The sequence below is a fragment of the Zingiber officinale genome, chromosome 5B (genome assembly GCF_018446385.1).
Source record: "Zingiber officinale cultivar Zhangliang chromosome 5B, Zo_v1.1, whole genome shotgun sequence".
NCBI lineage: Eukaryota > Viridiplantae > Streptophyta > Magnoliopsida > Zingiberales > Zingiberaceae > Zingiber > Zingiber officinale.
The window spans coordinates 1,949,420-1,969,660 of record NC_055995.1 but is presented as its reverse complement, the minus strand read 5'-3'; the positions used below and the strand labels follow the sequence as shown (position 1 = coordinate 1,969,660).

Genomic DNA, 20,241 nt, shown 5'->3' with positions numbered 1-20,241 from the left:
TTCCGCGATATTCAATAAATAGAAGGCAAAATCTATCTACTTAATTGTGGATTTTTATAAATAGTTTAATCATATTTAATCAATTATATAAAATTGTCCTTAATTTCACATCTCTGTTTTTTTTTCCCGTTCGTTCTGCACTATACACAAACATTCTTCTGACCATGAAAGAAGCAAACTTGGAAAATTTAAGGAAAAACAAATACTGAAAACCCATGATCAATGAATCAGACGACGATCTAGCTGTTCGAGCTTTGCACTTTCCTTGGAATTCACTCCTAAAGCAGCTCCATAAACTCGAACCGACTAAGGCTTCCAGGCTGAAGGCGGAGGTGGCGGAGTAGGAAACATCGGAGGGACTGCGGAGAAGATGGTGTTCTTATCAATGCCAGTCTTCACTCCGGACAGGGACACGAGTGCGGCCACCAGGCCGGCGTTCCCGGCGAGCGTCGGTTCCGTGTAATTGTAGTTTGTCCGGACGTCCTTGAATCCGTCGTGCCTGTCCGGACCGGCGACCATGGCGCCGACGATGGTGTTCGGATTGGGCTTCTTGGAATCCCTCCACTTGTACCCTCCTTTGCAACTGTATTTGATCCCGTTCTTCGGAATCGACGCGCCGCGATGATGAACGCGCTTCGGGTACCGTTTGCCGTATCCGACGAGGTAGCTCATCTTCTGAGGATTGTTGCCCAGAATGTAATCGATCTGCATGTACAGTGAGAGCGATTTCATCCAAAAGCTCGACTTTAATCTGAATTTTCATCTTCATACCTGGGTCTTGGCGAAACCACGTAGAACATCCGTCGAGTAGAAATTCGGTCCACAGTACCATCCTGGAGTATCTGCAGATTCAAGGTAATCGCTGAACAGTGAAGCAAGGAAAGCCGCATTGGCAACGTATTGCAGGGGTTGAGGTCGTCCATGGTTTAGTTGGATCAAGCCACCTGCATGGTTTCAGTTTCAGATATATATGATCAGATTTTGAACAACAAGATCTAGCGCAAAACTTAGATTTAGGGCCATCAAACCTTTGGTTCGATTAAATGACTTGAAAAATGGCAAGTATGAGCACATAATGTTGCCCGTCTGGTTGTGGAATGTGCTCAGAATTTCTTCGTAGGGATAACCAGGACTCAAGAACAGTCTGAGTCTGCTGAGAAGAACCTGAGATCCAGTGAGCTTGTTGTCCCAGCTGAAGACTCCATAATCTGGCCCTCCCCAGAAGGCACCGGCATGCTTGGCCAGGGCTGGAGCAGTGGCGAGCTGGAGGTAGGAGGAATTTCCAGTTGCAAAGTAGAGCCATGAGCCGCCCCACAGAAACTCATCCCAGTAACCGGTGGAGTTGTAGAAGATGGCGGGATCAGTGCCTCCAGGGCTGTATCTGCCCCTCTGTAGCCTTCCGTACTGGAACAGAGTCTTGGCGCCATGGACGAGCTTGTCGGAGTAGGTCTTGCTGTCCTTAAACACGATCGAAGCAGCAGCCAACGACGCCGCCATTTCGCTGGCGAGGTCGGAGCAGCTGTGGCACTCGTACACCGGCCGAGTATAGTCGATGTCCTCCGGCCTCATCCAGCAGTAGTGGTCGTTAGCATCAGGCCCCTTCGACGTGTCTCCTTCGCCGACCTGTTAATTTATTACTCGAGCATCAAATCTAGATCTGAATTTAGCGACGGAAATGATTAATTACCTGTGCGACGATGCTGTCGATGGTGTCGGCAGAGGAGTTGAAGGTCTTGAGGAGGTAGTCGGTGCCCCACTTGATGATGCCCTTGACGTGTTCGAGCTCGCCGGCGGCCTCGTACTTGGCACTGTACTCGATCACGCTCCAGCTGAGCATGGTCATGGCGAAGGACATGGGGAAGTTGAACTTGATGGCGTCTCCGGCGTCATAGTATCCTCCGACCAGATTCTTCTTCACCGAGCTGTCGGAGAGGCCGTCCTTCATGCCGGAATTCCCCCTCCAGCTCACGTTGTTGTGTTTCGGCAGAGGGCCGGCTGAGGAATTAAGAATCGATTCGATTCATCGAGCCCGATCGATCGAGTTACAGGAGATTTTACAGTAGGCGAAGAGGAGTGATGAGGCTTACAGCGCTGGGCGTTGAAGAACATGAGGGCCTTGTGGAGGGCTTGGGTGTAGTCGTCAGGCGGAGGCGGGGGGCGGTGGCGGTGGGGCACGGTTTTGATGATAAGCATGATGAGGCCGATGAGGAGTCCGACGCCGAGGACGGAGCCGACGATCCAGAGGAAGAGCTTGCGGCTGAGGACGACGCATCCGAGGTCGACGTAGCGCTTCTTCTTGCCGGCAGGATCGCCGGGGGCCGCCAGCAGCCAGCTCTGCTGCGTCTCGTCCAGCTGCCGCGACAGCGCCGCCCGGTCGTACTCCTGCAGGTTCCGGCTCCGGTCATCATCCGTCGCCGAGTCCGCATTGGAGATCTCCAACGAACCGCCCCACGGGTCCCTCCCGAACATCTTCCTCTCCTTTGCTTTCCTCCAACTCCCTCTCTCCCTCTCTCTCTCTCTCTCTCTTTTGTTGAGGAGGAGGCAGAGGAGGAGGAGCAGGAATATGAGAAGGTATGAGGAAGGAAGAAGGCTGGTTGATAATGGCGATCGTTTTGGCGCTTTGCAGTCGGTGGCTTGTTACTTTCTTCCTACTTTGAGGCCTCACCAACATGGACATGTGGAAATTTGTAGAAGGTGAAAAAGGTAAGATTGTGCCATCAATCCGCTTTCTTTCACCACTGATTCTCAGTCGCCTTCACACGTTGCTTCATCACCAAGTGAAGTGTCGTGCTTATGTGTTCCGGTGAGCTATTGGGGAGGGTCAAAGTCATCAATCAACAAACGTGCTGACGTGTGCTCCATGGAGATCATCAGGGAAAGAGATGAAGGGTTCTGCAATGTACTTAAAAGAGGGTCAAACTGAAATGTATTTCGACCCACAACTTAGGGTTTGATTGAGGTATATTACGGGAAGAATGAGATGGAGAAGGAGAGAATCTACTGGTAGGAGAGTTGTTGAGAGCTCGAATCCTTTGTATCTCTCTAATGCTATATTTACTCTAAGTGCGGATAAAGAAAAAAAAAGAATCTATGTGAAAAATTATTCTCATAGGAAGAAAAAAGAAAGGGTAAAGAAATCCTTTCCTTTATATTCTTATTTATTTTGAGGAAGATGGATACATGCGACGTAATTTTATTATAAAAAAATAGTACATGCGTCATTTTTTGATATATGGTGTAATTTTATAAGTTAAAAATGGTACATGCGTCATTTTTTTTACATAGTGTAATTTTGTAAGTTAAAAAAGATACATGCGTCATAATTTTTTGGTATATGATGTAATTTTTTGAATGAAATGGGTACATGCGTCATTTTTTTCCCATCCGTTGCTTTCCATCCGATTTTGAGGTAATCGATTTTGGCTCCAAAATCATCCGTGAATAGATTGCGTTTCTCTTCCATCTGAAAATTTCAATGAAGTAAACGGTGAAAACTTTTCCACTATAAAAACTTTTCCTTAATTTTATTTTCCGCTCTCCAAAGTAAACAGACCATAAAAGTTATATAACTGTCAAAAGGGTATCTTCACATTAGATGTTACCGACGTTGCACGCCTTCCATCATCATTTTATGCGCGCATGAGGGGGATCAAATCTGGTAACCTTTATTTGTCTCTCCATTCATCAGGCGTCACGTATTTATAGGAAAGCATCTAGACGACCAGATTTGACCACCTCATAACTATCTTTCCATTCATCTGATGTCGCGTGTCATGGAATATTTGTAATCGTTGTCTGCTTTTTTGAGAGAAACGAACTTATCCGTGGCTTGTAGAGAGGAGGTCTGATATCAGGAAGGATGATGAAATAGCATTGATGTTAAGTGGCCATGTGAGTATATGTATGGTGTCGACGACCTAGGTCGAGATGGAGGGGATGTCGGTGATTGAAATCGAGACTTGGATGACAATACTGAGATCTGAGACTGGCAAGGGAGGTGTCAGTGGCTTGGACTGAGACCTGGATGACGATGTCAGTATCTGAGATGATAGGGGAGGTGTCGGTGGCCTAGGTCAAGACCTGGAGGATGGTGCTAGGATCTAAGATTGACAGGGGAAGTGTTGATGGTCTGGATCAAGACCTAAATGACGATGTTGAGATTTGGCTGACAAGGGAGGTGTCAACGACTTGGAGCGAGATTTGGATGATGGTGCCAGGATATGAAATTGACACGGGAGGTGTCAACGGCTTGGGCCGAGACATGGATGATGGTGTTGAGATCAGAGACCGACAAGAGAGGTGTAGCGCGGCTTGAGTTAAGACTTGAATGATAATGTTAGGATCTGAGATTGATAAGGGAAGTGTTGGGCAGCATGGGATGATGGTTTTCGGGATCTAAGCCTACAGTGGAGGTGTCAGTCGCCTAGGCCGAGATCTAGATGACGATGCCGGAATCTAAAATTAATAAGGGAGGTGTCGACGATCTAGGTTTAGACTTGGATGATGATGTTGAAATTTGAGCCTAATAGAGAAGATGTCAGTGACCTATCTGAATGATGGTATCAAGATTTGAGACTAATATGAAAAATGTTAGGATTCATACTTGATCAAACTTTGAACCTTTGATATAAGTATATTGAACGACTTTAATTAGATCTGAATCTGTTTGTCTGTCTCTATAGGTTAAATTTATTTAACCTTAATTTTAACCGGCAGTATGACTTTTGACCGTACTGTTCACAGGTAGGTGGAGCGTATCAATATGAAAACAGGAAGCAGAAATAAATTTAACTTCTAGTTAATTCCCACGTGTTTGCAGTATTCTCCAGCTTGCAAAGAGCTGTAAGAAAGATAACTTATTTAATCTGCCTCTCTTATGCTATTCCACCGAATTGGATTAACTCAATCATTGTTCTAATGATGCGTGAATGAATGGAAAGGGCAATGAAATAAATAGAAAGAAAAGAGGTGTCGGTGGACTACTGTCGGCGGGCTATACTCGGTCTGCCTCTCACCAAACTAATTAATTATTAGGATAGAAAATAACACAGAACCCACCCCAATGGCCCACATGAGAGGACCCTACAACAGCCTCCTCGTTTGCTTGCTTTTTGCGCTATGGAACCACCGCTTTTTTTTTTTATTATTTTGTTTTTTTTTGCTGGCTTATGGTCGACGAATCAAGTGTTCACGCACTAAAATGGATAGCGAAGCGATTCCATTTGAGCTGAAAGTTCGGCGGTTGATTTCTTGTATTTAGAGTGAGCAATCTTTTAATAATCCAATCGATCAAGGTGACCCATCTCTAAATGATTGAACTGATTAAATTGATTAAATTAAAATCTAACTAATTAATCTTTCGTGAACAAAACAAATTGATGTAATTTTATCAACAACAAAAAAAAACCAAATAAATTGAATCATAAAAAATCAATTTAATTCGGGATGGTGATTGTTGGCAATTGGATAATCGAATTGGAATCAAAATTTTAAGATTTTTTTTAAAACACCAATCTAATAGCATCGATCGATTAGCGTGGTTTGCTTTAATCAGTTTAATGGATTTTTAAATTTAAAAATTTATCAATAAAGTTAAATAATCAAGATATTTTCTAAAATAAATAAGTTTCTGAATAAATTGGATGAAACTTTCAAATTCTATTGGAATTAGTTAATTCGATTTAATTCATCTTTACTCATCTTCTTTTTAACGTCATGCATTCTGGACTTTACGTGGGCTTTTTATAGTATATATTTGGCGGGAACGAAGTTTTCGATAATACGTGGGCTTTTCTGGAACGAGGTATGGCCCGTTGGTAATGGGCACGTGACCCGCACTCGTTGGATGAGCCGATGAGGTTGATGCCGCCGCCGCCGCTCTCGCGCGTCGCGCATGCCGCATCGGACCATGGTGATGAGGAAAACCCTCCACCTATCTCACTGCCTCGTCTCCTTCCCGGCTCCCTCCGCCTTCATTGGGTCCTTCGTCTTCCTCCCGTACTCAAGCGCTCGGACCGCGGTCGATGCCCTGCGCTTCTCGTCCTCTGCCGCTGGATGCTACCCGCTGAGGAGACACGGTGGATTCGGGGAGGTGGGAACGCAATCTCCTCTTCCGGAGCTTAAGAAGCGCACGTTCACCAGAGTATCCGCTGCCAGTTGGTTACCGGGCTTTGGAACAAAGAAGGAGAAGGCTCCCCTCCCGGAGATCGTAAAGGCCGGCGACCCAGTCCTCCACGAGCCGGCGGGTGAGGTCTCGGTCCAGGAGATTGGGTCGGAGAAGCTCCAGAAAATCATAGACGACATGATCGCTTGCATGAGAAAGGTTCCTGGCGTTGGCCTCGCGGCTCCTCAGATTGGCGTACCTTTAAAGGTCGGATCTTTGTTACTTCACTTCCCTTTTCGACGAAGAGAAGCCTCCCTTCTCTGTGGTCAAATCATTTTTCCCTTTCTCAGTCAAATTGTAGCCAATGTGAAATTGCAGAGCGCTTGCCCTCAAAGTAGCTACTTGATATTTGCTTATTCGGAAACTTTTCCTCATAAATAAATCGAAACTCCCAACTTTAGCGTCTACCTTTGTAGTGCCTTTCCATGATCTTCCTAAAAGATAAAACCCTCAGAAGGTGCAATGTGTATTGCCTATCTTTATTGACAAGTGCAGACATATCCATCTCTTCTGAAAAAAAAGAGGGACAGTAGGAGAGACTTCTACCTTACTCTTATTTGTAGCTCGATTCCTTAATACCTTATTAGTGTTGACATCAGAAACTGAATGATACATACATTCTTGTTAGCAGATTATTGTTCTTGAAGATACGAAAGAGTACATTAGTTATGCTCCTAAGAATGAAATTAAAGCTCAAGACCGTCGCCCCTTTGATCTTTTGGTATTTACAAGAAGAATTTGATCCCCTTATGTTTTTTTTTTACTTTGTTATCAAGTGTCCATGACTCATCAGTTCTCATCAGACAGGTTATTATCAACCCAAAGCTTAAAAACAAGAGCGACAAAACCGCGTTGTTTTTTGAAGGATGTTTGAGGTAAATTGTTCATTACTTAACTAATAATACAGTAAGACATCCTTTTCTATTATGTTAAAATTTTGATATACCTTCTTTCATCTGCATGGACACTTCTTCATTATCTCAATTGTCACCCTTAATAGCTTTTAAGATCCTTGTAGTTGGACTGATGGTGATCTCCAACAAGCAACTTACTGATAGATTAATCATGTTTTTGATCTATCTCATTCAATCATATGGACAACCAAAAAAACACATCAAGTTGATGCTCGACTACTTTTATTTATTGGTTTAATTCATTTGTTTAGACTTAAATTCAGCCTGTATATGGGTGTCTTGCTGTTTTTCTTTTCCCTTTCTTTTGTCTATTGAAAATCTAACCATTAGCTAACAAATGCCCTGTATTGTTCCTTCTGACTAATATTTTTATTATTTTAATAAAAATGATTCTTTACATGAAGCATTCCATTAATGACAGAGATCACCAAAATAAGCTGGGTATTGACCAAAAGATGATTACTTTGTAGTTGTTATCACTATAGTATGACCATATCAACATCTGTTTCTATATGAATATAGAATGCACATATATTCTTGTGGATCTCTTTTAACTCTCCAATCAGCCAAACTCTTTAACTGTCCAATCTGCCACGCCCTCATCTTTCTGAAAAAAGTGATACTTATCTTTCTTTGATCCACTTCAATGATGACACTGAAATTTCATGGTTTATATTCTTGTTTATCTAACAAATTCAGATAATCTTTTGGCGATTTATGATGCTTGTTAAGCTCATTTCGTTTCCAATAGGTAGTCTGGGACCTTATGGTTTTGAAATGCATCTGAGCACATATATCTGAATAGGAAAAATAAAAAGCATAAACAAGGAGTAGAGTTAAACATCCATTTAAATCTTGTGTGATATGAGTAACTCTTTCTTTAGTTAAAAGGTGGTTGGTCATCAAATTGATCCTTGAACAATAGTTGTTTAACTTGAAATAGAAAATTGCAGATTAATACAAGACCAAAAACTTCTTCACTAGCGGTACATTTAGTTTTTAATCACTTAGAATTCTCTGTTGCATGTATCAAACTATTATCATTCCCTTCTATTTCAGCATTGATGGATTCAGAGCATTGGTTGAGCGCTACCTTGAGGTTGAAGTTACGGGTCTTGATCGCCAAGGGCAGCCCATAAAGATCGATGCTAGAGGTTGGCAGGCACGCATTCTACAACACGAGTGCAATCATTTAGATGGTACTCTTTACGTTGACAAGATGGTCCCAAGAACATTCAGGACGGTGGAAAACCTGGCTTTGCCTTTGGCTGCTGGATGTCCACCTTTAGGCGATCGCTAGCAGGAATCCTTCAATGTGTTTAGATTATGTTCTTTGAGTGTGAGAGATGGATTCGGCAATTGTCGCTTTAAAATTAAGTCTTTCTATTTTTTGCTGAGCCTTTAGAGGAATGCCTGAAAGGTAGTTGTTTCCTTGCAGTTGTTTCAGTGCAGTAATTGATGTTCTAAACTTGATAATAATCTTTCATTAGAGTTGAAGTTCTGTGCCTTGTATATTTTATCAGAAAAAAGAGATCAAACCTTTACATAAATCAATAAAGGCCTTTGAATTATGCTTCATAAGTTAGATAATGATATTATTAAATATTTCATTCAAATTTTAAAAATTGAATGATAGAGGACTGTATTTATCTAAAAGAAGTCTACCCAGAGAAATCCTAGCGATTTATCTTAAAAAAAGCATTAGTTTGAAGAGATTGCATCCAGTCTAGTAAGCATGTTCCATCTTGGTTTGGCAGTGGGATATGCCCTCTCTTAAAAATCTCGAGGGACTTAAGAGGTTAGTCGGATGAATCATCGTATTCTTCTGATTCATATCTCGATCAGTCAACAAGTGTATGCCTTTCTCCAAGGTTCTCCGGAAGTCGGCTCGGTTTGAGCGGGACGATAAGTCTGCACAAGTTGTCATTGAGCTCAAGGCATACTGAACTAGTCTTCCTCTACTTTCCAAGCCTGTCACAAGAGAAATGCTTTAACTGTATTTGGTAGCAGCCGAAGGAGCAACTAGCTCGGTTTTACTTCGATAGGAGGGGGCACCTAGTACCCCATCTATTTCGCCGCTCATGTTCTGAGAGACGTTGAGACTAGATATACCACCTTGGAGAAGCTGACTTTGGCTTTGGTGACGATGACTCGAAAAGTATGGCCATACGTCCTATCTCATCTTATTGTCGTGTTAACCAACAACACTTTGAGGCGGGTACTAACTAACATCAAGGTCTCGGGACGACTTGTCAAATGGACAATAGAGCTCAACAAATACAATATCCAATATCAGCTCAAAACAACCATCAGGGTGCAAGCATTGGTTGATTTCTTAATTGAGACTTAGGTCAAGATTTTAATAAGACTTGGAAAATTTTTATAGATGGATCATCTAAGAGCTAGGCAGTAGAGCAGGGATGTCACTAAGTTCACCTTGAGAAGTGATTTTGCAGATAATCATATAGCTAAAGTGCTAAACTTCCAAAATAATAATAATGAAATCGAATATGAGACATTGTTAGTCAGGTTCCTTGCTACCAAACAGATGGGTGTCTCTCGATTTGTCATTTACTCTGTCTCCCAATTGGCAACACAAAACTCGAAGGAGCATTCGAGACCAAGAATGAGTGACTCCAAGATTATGCCACGACTTTCGAAAAATTAAGAACCTAATTCCATGACATCATCATCCAGAAAATACCTCGAGCCAAAAATCAAAAGGTCGATGAGCTCATCAAAATGGCAAGTGCCTTGGCTACATGGGCATTGGTCGACCCAGTCACCCAACTAAGTATCTTTGCTAGAGCATTAATCGACTGGAGAACTTTATTTGTTTCCTTTTTAAAGGAGGGGATCCTACCAGACCACCTTGGTCAGATGTAGGATCCTTCTACTCTTCGAAGGGGACAGATGTAGTTGGCTTTGTGAGGTGGGGTGGTGACAAATTCTCACAGGTACAGTCTCCTCACCCGAGGAACCAAGGAGCATAGCGCCACTCTCCTCCAGCTTAGCCTTAGCCAATTTGAGAGACTCGTTGGGGGAAGCTCTCTACATTGTTCAAGCTGCACAAAGAAGCAAATCTTTTGTTAACAATCACATATGACAAAAAGTGGAAAATTCGTTCCAAAGGAAGCATGGAGCTCGGTGTCAATCGGGCTCAGTGTAAAGAGATACAGAAGGCCCTCCTTGAGCAGAAGTTTGAAGTCAAACTGAAGGTTGGAGAGAATGTCTGCGGCTGTGAGATAGGTGGGCTCCGACTTGTGTCGATCTAGACTTTACGGCATGTGCAATTCCATTTGCCAACCGATCAGTCGGGAGAATGGAGTGGGAGGTCGGATAAATAGGTAATGAGACTTTCATCCCTTGTGTGAAGTTGACATCTCGTCTAAGAAGTTGTTGGAAGGTCTCTTCACAAAGTAAAAGACTCCGGTATCCATCTTTTTCGGATAGAAAAAGTGATGGAAGACTCAGGGTGCGAGGGGGATTCGGTATAAGTAAAAAATGATGACTACTCTGTTGCCATAGTTGGAAAAAGTTGAAGGCATTAGGAAATCGTTAAAGTAGCGGATCTATCTTTTTTTGAAAAAAATTGAAGGTCAATTGTTGAAGGGAAATGTAGAAATACTTGGAAAAAGTTGGAGGCCAATTGTTGAAGAGATACCTCGACAAGGAACCTTGGAATGGAAAATTGGAGATCGTCTAACAGTTGACCCTTAAAAAAGATGACGAAACCAACAAGGGAAGATGAGGTCAGTTAAGAGCATTTGGAATTATTATTCAGTGGTCAGCAGAAATTTAGTATTGCAAGTGCAGTTGGTTCAAGTCTCCTCTATTAAAATCAGATGTCATTGAGGTGTGCCAGAGTGTGAAAATCCTTTCGGTTGCCATAGGTGCAATGGAAGACTAAGGAGGATGAAGACGAAAGAGATAGCAAGAGTCGGGGCATAGGAAAGGTGAAGGAACTTACAGGAAAAAGGAAGTTCATGGGGCCACAGAAAATCGTCACTGCTGGAACTCGGAGAAGACGATGACACAAGTGATGTCATTCTCCCCTCACTAAAACCTAATAAAACCTAAGCATGAAAATCTTAGCCATTGGATTTTGAAGGGAAAATGACAGGCTACTACGTTGGATCATCATATCGCGCACCCAAATTCGAAGGATCTCAACAGTTACCTCAGGTTGATTCTTCGACATGACATCACCACATATCAACCTCAGACTGACTCGTATTAATGATGGATGGGGCTAGCCAATCACGACTCTAATACGCCGTGACACATAACTCCCACATTTTTGACGCACGACTTGCATGTTACCGAGGCATATAGAGGGTAAGGCAGTAAAACTTGGGAGCTACTGTAGTCCCAAATGCTATGTGAGGTCAGATCATGCAGTCCAGTCAATCAGACTCAGACCTTTTTCGACTATACCCGAGGGAAGGCTTGTGATATAAAAAACACAGAAACGTGATGCGGAAGATACAAGAGCAAGATCAAGTCAAGAGTCAAGTAGGTGGATAGAAGGCAAGCCAGGTGTAAGGTAGAAACATAGCCAACACTGAACTCCAACAGCTCGGTTATTCGACTCCAACAGCTCGACATCCAATTTCAACAACTCAGCCACTAGACTCCGCCAACTCAAGAGCCCGACTCCATGAGCATCGTAGCTATTTAATCTTGAAAAACATGGAAAACGCATCCACTTATCCCGAGAGACATAAGTCACATAAGCATTCATCTCTAAATATATGAAGGATCGGAGGGTATGGCTACAGCCCTGTAAAAGGAGATCGGCTTCTACGGGCACAAGTATGCACGCAGAACCATTTGCACTTTCAACAACGTCAGTTCATCTCTCCTTGTCCCCTGTGTTAATTGTCAAGTCAAATCCACCCTCAGTGTCTATTTTAACCTCTTACCGAGCATTTATAAGAAGCTTGTGGGTCCTCTCGCCACCGCTTAACCTGCTATCTTCCCCACGACAATTTTTTTTTTTTTGCTAAACTCATCAGACCACAATCTTAGACAGAAACAAACATATTTGATACACAGACAAAATCCATAAACTGGCCAACCGAAATTAATTTCTGGAAAGATATCATAATCTCATCTAGAAGAACGATCAAACAACTGAAGTTGTTCAAAGACACAAGGCAGAGATGCAAAAGAAACATGACACATTTCAACATCTTGCAGAATATAGACTTGAACGAACGACAGTTTAGTCAAAAACATCATCATCGTCATCTGGAAGGGGTTGAGCAGCAGCTTGAGCCAACTCTGCTTCGTGCCTGAAAAGTGAAAATTGCCAAGTCATGTGATTGTAGATGGCACTCAAGGCAGGTGAGCTAAAGTGTTAAGATTAGCTTACTGTTGCTGTGAAATCAGATCAATATGGACTTCAGGAGGTGCAAGAGCAGGTGATTCAACAAAGTGAAGATTGGGATCCCTGAGATCGCAGTTAATAGATTTACCTTGTAAAGACAAAAGGCAATAATATTTTTAAATCTACAATTTGTGTTCATCTTACCCTGCCAGTTTCCGAGCAAGATAAAGGAAGGGCTTCTCAAAGTTGTAATTGCTCTTTGCAGAAATCTCATAGTATTGCAGGTTCTTCTTTCTGTGGAATGTAACTTGCTTTGCCTTGACCTGCCTGCTCTTCACATCAACCTTGTTTCCGCAGAGAACAATTGGAATGTTTTCACAGACCCTGGAAACAAAACAGATGGGACAATTGAAGATCTGAAATTGAAAAGGGAAAAATAGCACAGTTGGTGGGAAAATCTTGCCAGCTTACCTGCACAGATCACGATGCCAAGTTGGAACATTTTTGTATGTTAATCTGGCAGTGACATCAAACATGAGGATGGCACACTGGCCATGGATGCTGTCAACCAACATTAGGCATAATTGAGTTAGTTCACTATTTACTATCACCCCAAAAGTTTGCTGACAATAAAGTAATATGACAGTTCTTATTAGCAGGCAAACAAGGAAGGCAAGTACTTTCATATGAATTCCATTGAATAAAATGGAACTTAAAAAAAATGAACAAACAATAGCTTACTAATATCCATCCCTAAGACCACCAAACTTCTCTTGCCCAGCTGTATCCCAGCAATAAAACCGTATCTTCCCACAGTTTGTGAAGAAATCCAATGGATGAACCTCAACTCCAATAGTGGCTGCAATTATCCAAATGCAGATATTTTACATTCGGCAATAGGGAGAAACTAAGCCCTAAAGTATCAGTTTTTCAAAACACTTACGTTCATATTTCTTCTCAAATTCACCAGTAAGGTGCCTCTTCACAAAGGTAGTTTTCCCTGCACCATAGCATAAGAGATGAAGGATTGTTAGGGGAAAATGGCGCAACTTTGTCCTAATGACAAGAGAGCAAAATTTCGGTTACACTATTAAATTACAAAAGTAGGGACTCAAAGGCAGATGAATATTAAGAAATTGTATTTTTTGCTTAAAGAATCCAAGCTCATCTCTTCAGAGCGATTTATAAGTCAAGAATATGAACTGAATTGACACTCAACAACAAAAGCATAAACGATATTTAGGATAAAAGATTGAGATATAAACACATACATGCGAAGAAACCTAGAAAACAAACAATGATCTTTTGTTAGTTACATGCCCACCATCTCAGCAAAACGTCAAAAAAACAAAATCAGGAACATTGTACCAGACAATAAAACAATCAATCAACAAGGAACGGCAAAAACAGAATAATTCCCACATGTACAGTACAACCACCAAAGATTAAAATGGAGAAAAGAAAGCGTGGAAAAAAAAAGAGAACGAAGCGGAACGCACCAGTTCCTCCATCACCCACGAGAACGAGTTTAAAGCTCGGGTAATCGACGGTCTGCTGATTCGGCAACGCCTGCAATGAAAGCCAGAAAGCACCGAGTAAGAGACAAGACAACGCAAGCGAGCCGTATACTGGAAAGCCCCCAAAACAGCCTCCCAAAACATCAGCAAGCGGATGCAGAGCCCCACCATCAGATCGCTGTGAGAGGACGCAACGAGACGAGGATCGAGGACGAAGCGCAATTGACAGAGCGAGGGGGCGTATATATCGATGGCGCGGCGAACCCTAAAGTCTAGAACGTTTCCCTTCCTTTTATGTCTACCCTCTGCTTCGTTTAAACGCGACGCTTACAGTCGTTCGATTCCATCACCGCGTGCAAACCACGCCGAAGTGTTAGTTTTTTTTTTAATTCAAAGAATCTAATTTCAACACAAGATAAAACAGACAGATTATTTTTGGAAATTTACGAAAAGAGACGCACAAATTTAAAAAAAAAAAATCTCAAATCAGGCACCTTATTTTTAGAATGATGAAAGATGTACTCATTTGGATGACTTTCTTATTCTATCCCTCAACTATAGATTTCAATTTTTATTCCTAAAATATTCCGGTCACATTAAAAATATAAAAAAGAATAAATATAAAAAATATTTTTATAATTTTAATACATCTCTCGAATCTCTATTTTTTTTATTTATCAATTTATACTTTTCTAAATTGTGAAGGTATTTAAATGTGTCCTCTTTTATTATTTGTTGACTTCTCTAGTAATCTTAAAAAGAAAAAAAAATCTTCAGCTAGAATGCTCGGATTTGGTCTCCTGAAATCATACCACATTTGACCTAATATGAAAATAAATCAGGATCAAGTTGGGCTTGGTGGGGAGACCAGACCTATAATGTTCATTGATCAAAACTAAAGTTTGACATTATATCTATCTTCCTCTTACTCAATCGTATCGGATGAATGTAAGTTTATAGAAATTCAAATAGTATAGATTTATTAGTGAATTTCAATCAAAATCTACTGATTGATTTAGAAAACTCAAATTTTACTATTCTGTAGATTTTTGAGGTTATAAGGAATACAAAAATATTCTCTATTACTTATTTCAAACTTTCCATAGATGCTCCAGTAATATACTAACTTTCAATTAGAATACTTACACCTTATCTTCAAGAGACCTAGTCCAAGTATTTTAGCTAAAGACTTTTTCCTCTATAATATTATTAAGGTAGTTTAAAATTAATAAATGAGGACATATTTAGATTTCTTGGCATTTTAAAAATTCGCGTGACTTAAAAAGAGTGAAATCAGAGTTCTTTATTTTGTTCGAATTCCATTATGAACTTAAATTATTTGAATTTTTATGAATTTATAGCAAAATTTAAAGAAGGTAAATTTGATGTCAAATCATAATTTTGATTTTAGTAGTTAAATAAAAAAATAAGTTGTATACATCGATAAGTGAGAAAAACATGAGAGTTTTTATATTTAATTTTTTAAAAATGGCTCGAATGCTTTGAAAATAAAAATTAAAATCTACTATTAGTAGGAAGGGTAGAACGGAAAATATCAGCCAAGTCATGTCTGATTCTCAATGTATAATGCGTGATTTAAGAATTTTCTAAATCTACCTCTAAATTACTGGATTATTTTAAGTATAAAAACTATTTAATTTATTTAAAAACATTTATTAAATTAATTCTTATCCTTAAATATCCTTTTTGTTTACTTGCAGCGACTAATCGGAACGAAAATACGCGCTTTGACTTGAGAGGCAACCACATCACACACGTCCAAAACTGCGTCGTCTCTCTCCCCCCTCCCCCTCTCTCTCTCTAGGAATAGCTCGTTCCTCCGATAATCGTGCGAGAAGAAAACCGAAGGCTCCTCCCTCTTCCTCCCTTTCCTTGTTTCCTGCTGGTGAAACGGACAAATTAATATCAGAAAGACGAGAGAATCAACGGCGAGAAGGCGTCAGGACGACACCAAGAGAAAGCTGCGAAGGCAAGAAAAATGGTACAGAAAAGGAAGAAGATCAGAATGTTCATCATGTGCGGCGAACCGCCGCCGGATATGGAGATCTCAAGGGACGGCAGCCAATACAGCCTCTCCAACGGCATCCTCCCCTCCCTCGGCGCCCACAGCAACCGCCGGGTCAAGCTCCGCAGCTTCATCATCTCTCCTTACGATCGAAGACACAAGTACGTCCGTACGTACATCGAATTATATTAAATGAAATGAAATGAAATTAAATTAAATTAAATTAAGAGGCAATACGGATGATGCAGAAGTTGGGAGACGTTCTTGATCGTTCTAGTGCTCTACACGGCGTGGGTGTCGCCGTTTGAATTTGGATTCCTGGACTACTCCAAGGGGTTTCTCGCGCTGGTGGACAACGTCGTCAATGGCTTCTTCGCCGTCGACATCGTTTTGACTTTCTTCGTCGCCTACCTCGACCGAACCACATATCTCCTCGTCGACGACCCAAAGCTGATCGCCAAGAAGTACTTGACCAGCTGGTTCCTGCTCGACCTCCTTTCCACCATTCCTTCAGAAATCATGCTCCTGCTCCTCCCTCACAAACTCCGCTCTTTCGGATTCTTCAACATGCTCCGCCTCTGGCGTCTCCGACGAGTCAGCGCCATGTTTGCCGGGTACACATTCTGGCAATCATTTCCGCATGCAACAGCTTTGAATGATGAATCAATTAATTTCTGCAGATTGGAAAAGGACAGAAGCTTCAGTTACTTTTGGATTCGTTGCACGAAGCTCATCTGTGTAAGTACCCATATTTATTTTAATGATTGGAAAACGGATGATCTCCTTCAAATTGCTAGTGGAATTAAATTGCGTAGGTGACACTCTTCGTCGCGCACCTTGCCGGTTGCATCTTTTATCTTCTCGCTGCAAGATACCCTGACGCCACCCGCACATGGATCGGTTCTTCGATGGCAGATTTCCACGAGGAGAGCTTGTGGATTCGTTATGTGTCGTCCATGTACTGGTCCATCACCACCCTGGCCACCGTCGGCTATGGCGACTTGCACCCCGTGAGCTCTTCGGAGATGATCTTCGACATTTTCTACATGCTGTTCAACATTGGATTGTCAGCATATTTGATTGGAAACATGACCAATTTGGTTGTTCATGGCACTAGCAGGACCAGAACATATGTAAGTAATTATGAATATAATAATATTCTATCTATAATATATTATTCTCGATTAATTAATTTTTATCGACAAATGCATACAGAGGGATACGATTCAAGCCGCGACTAGTTTCGCACAAAGAAACCAGATTCCAGAGAGGCTTCAGGAGCAGATGACCTCTCATCTCAGCTTAAAGTTCAGGACAGACTCAGAAGGGCTGCAGCAGCAAGAGATCATGGATGCTCTTCCCAAAGCCATCCAATCCAGCATCTCTCACTTCTTGTTTTACTCTCTCGTTCAGCGTGTCTACTTGTTCCGAGGAATCTCTCAAGACATGCTATTTCAAATGGTAATTAATTAAACACACTCTGTAAACTAATGTGGCCACTGACGTCGTAATTTGAAGGTGTCTGAGATGAAAGGCGAGTACTTTCCTCCAAGGGAAGATGTGATCTTGCAGAATGAAGCGCCCACGGACTTCTACATCCTGGTGACTGGCACCGCGGAGCTCATTGATCACCGGAGTGGAGCAGAAGAGGCAAGTTATTGCGATGGATATATATAGTGAGTATATACACTAATTAAGAGAGGAATTGTATTACAGATTGTTCGGGTGGTGAAGAAAGGAGATCTTGTGGGCGAGCTGGGAGTTGTTTGTTATCGACCTCAACTGTTCACAGTTCGGACTCGATCACTGTGCCAGCTGCTTCGCTTGAACCGCACTGCCTTCCTCAACATCGTTCAGTCCAGTGTCAGCGACGGAACCATACTCATCAACAACCTGCTTCAGGTTTATACGTCCCGAGCTTACTTTTCAGAGAGCAACTAAACAATAATTTCATCATATGCAGTATTTTAAGGAGCGACGGGACGACCCGTTGATGGAAGCACTGCTGAGAGAAACAGAGAACATGTTGACTCGAGGCAGAGTTGACCTTCCGTTGACTCTGGGTTTCGCCATCGTTCGAGGTGACGACGTGTTGCTGCATCAGCTTCTGCGACGAGGGCTGGACCCGAATGAGTCGGACGACGAAGGGCGCACTGCATTGGTCTAAGTCTCAATAAGTCAAAGCTAATTTGTTAGCCTACCTGAATTCATTGGAGTTTGACTTTTTTTCCAATCTAACCAATTAGCATCTGGCGGCGTCGAAGGGGAATGAGCTTTGTGTTCGCCAGTTACTGGATTATGGTGCCGATCCGAACAGTAGAGGTATGCTGCAAAATTACGGTTTATGTTTAAGTATTATTTCTTTAATTTTGTTGAGGAATTTGGTTGTGCAGATTCTGGAGGAAGCGTGCCGTTGTGGGAAGCTATTGTAGGGAAGCACGAGGGGGTGGCAAAGCTTCTCGTGGACAACGGCGCGCAGCTATCCGTCGGCGACGTGGCCCACTTCGCCTGCACGGCCGCGGAGCATGACAGCGTCCAGATGCTGGAGGAGATCGTCCATTACGGGGGCGACGTCACGGCAGTCAAGGGAGACGGAACCACGGCGCTCCACCAAGCCGTCTGCGACGGGAACCTCGCCGTGGCGGAGTTCCTCGTTCGGCACGGAGCTGACGCGAACAAACCCGACTCGCACGGGTGGAGCCCGCGGAGCCTGGCGGAGCAACAGGGCCACGAGGAGATCAAAGCCCTGTTTGACAGCGTGAAGCAAGCCGCTAGCGGCGCCGACCCCTCGGCGCGAACTGCGGCTGCCCCGGTACGGCGGTTCAGCAGCGAGCCGGCGATTCCGAATCCGAACGCGGCGGCGGGGGTCGAGGAGGTCTGGCCGTTAATGTCTCCGGGAGAGGGGATGAGCGTGCATGAGCGGCGGGCGACCAACTATTCAAACTCTCTGTTCGGGGTCGTATCGGCGGCTAACAGCGGAGGCGGTGGCGGAAGACGGGGGCACAGCGGTCTGCTGTCGGCGGTCGGTGTCGGTCGTCCTCCGAAGCTGGTATTCGGCGGGGGCAGGAGCCAGACGCTTCAGGAGAGCGTAAGATATGCGCGCGTGACGCTGAGCTGCCCGGAGAGAGGCAACGCGGCGGGCAAGCTGGTGCTTCTGCCCGAGTCGATGCAGGAGCTGCTGGACATCGCGGCGAAGAAGTTCGAGCTGCCTGGGGCGGTGAGAGTGATGACCACGGACGGGGCGGAGGTGGACGACGTGAAGCTGATAAGAGACGGGGACCATCTCGTCCTAGCCACCGGGGCATCGGATGTCGTCGATCGACGTGATTGATGTAAGAAGAAAATAAGCAGCGAGCAATAAATAATTCCAGAGCAATAATAAAATGTATATTTATTCTATTATTTATTGATATTTTATTTTAAAAATAAAATAATATATAATATTTAAAAATGCTCATCAATTAACTAATTAATAAATAATAAAATCATTCTAAAAATTATTTAGAGAATTATTCTAATAATTATAACAAAATTAATAAAATAATTCTTAATGCGATGATAATGGGGGGTCCACTATATACGGGTTAAAGGACGGATATCACAGTTGATGTGGAGGTCAAAGTCAAAGAGGTCAATGTTCGAAAAGCAACGGGCTCACTAAAGGAAGTCGAGCGAAGCTCTCCTGAGGTGGTCGATCGGGTATGAACTGCCCGACCGACAATCATCGCAGGGAAGAATAACCAAATTTGTCCGAGCGAAGGAGTTTTCAACCGAGTGGCTATCCCGCTCGGCCGAACAGAGGGATCATTGATGTATCTCTTAATATCCTTCTAGGAGATAGTGTCATTGACATAATGCATAGTCAACAAGCGGATTGTATAGCGGAAGTTTCTACTATCTTGTTAGGAATATGCATACCCTGTTAAGGTATGATGTCAGAGACACTTTCTTGAGAGGTCCTTTCTTCATAGGAAAAATTGGAAAACATACCTATGCCTCAAGAAGCGTGCAAGTTGCCCGTTGGGGCGCTATATATGGGGTCCATGTACTGGCGAAGGTACTCGTTATTTACTATTCAAGCCTGGGTTTGCTGTTGCTCAGTTTTCTTCCCTCTTTCTAGTGACAGACTTGAGAATTGGAGGGTCAACGCCGGAGACCCCTTCCCTGGCTTGACACTGATGTTTCTTGTGTTGCAGAGCGGAGCGCAGTCTATATCCAGTCAACGCAGCAGCCACATTCCCAGCTTGTCATATTCTCGATTTTCGGACAAGATCAATCTTAATACTAAT

At 42.7% G+C, this 20,241-nt stretch overlaps 3 protein-coding genes and 1 pseudogene across 3 annotated transcripts; 2 read left to right on the top strand and 2 right to left on the bottom strand.

Annotated features, from left to right (window-relative positions):
- Positions 1 to 51: 51 nt before the first annotated feature.
- Positions 52 to 2,632, bottom strand: LOC121983893 (endoglucanase 10-like). Its single transcript, XM_042536575.1, has 5 exons — positions 2,088 to 2,632; positions 1,688 to 1,995; positions 1,029 to 1,623; positions 772 to 944; positions 52 to 705 (listed from the first exon to the last, which is right to left on the bottom strand). The coding sequence occupies exons 1-5, from the start codon at positions 2,467 to 2,469 to the stop codon at positions 307 to 309; spliced, it is 1,857 nt and encodes a 618-aa protein (XP_042392509.1). The 5' UTR covers positions 2,470 to 2,632; the 3' UTR covers positions 52 to 306.
- Positions 2,633 to 5,842: 3,210 nt separating this feature from the next.
- LOC121983890 (peptide deformylase 1A, chloroplastic/mitochondrial-like) lies at positions 5,843 to 8,578 on the top strand. Its single transcript, XM_042536572.1, has 4 exons — positions 5,843 to 6,370; positions 6,795 to 6,884; positions 6,971 to 7,038; positions 8,137 to 8,578. The coding sequence occupies exons 1-4, from the start codon at positions 5,894 to 5,896 to the stop codon at positions 8,375 to 8,377; spliced, it is 876 nt and encodes a 291-aa protein (XP_042392506.1). The 5' UTR covers positions 5,843 to 5,893; the 3' UTR covers positions 8,378 to 8,578.
- Positions 8,579 to 12,138: 3,560 nt separating this feature from the next.
- On the bottom strand, positions 12,139 to 14,251 carry LOC121983891 (GTP-binding nuclear protein Ran1A-like). The gene is made up of 8 exons (XM_042536573.1): positions 14,095 to 14,251; positions 13,909 to 13,978; positions 13,353 to 13,409; positions 13,151 to 13,268; positions 12,881 to 12,970; positions 12,614 to 12,793; positions 12,455 to 12,532; positions 12,139 to 12,374 (listed from the first exon to the last, which is right to left on the bottom strand). Exons 1-8 carry the CDS (start codon positions 14,095 to 14,097, stop codon positions 12,305 to 12,307), a joined length of 666 nt encoding a protein of 221 aa, XP_042392507.1. The 5' UTR covers positions 14,098 to 14,251; the 3' UTR covers positions 12,139 to 12,304.
- Positions 14,252 to 15,763: 1,512 nt separating this feature from the next.
- On the top strand, positions 15,764 to 19,299 carry LOC121983892 (annotated as a pseudogene).
- Positions 19,300 to 20,241: the final 942 nt, after the last annotated feature.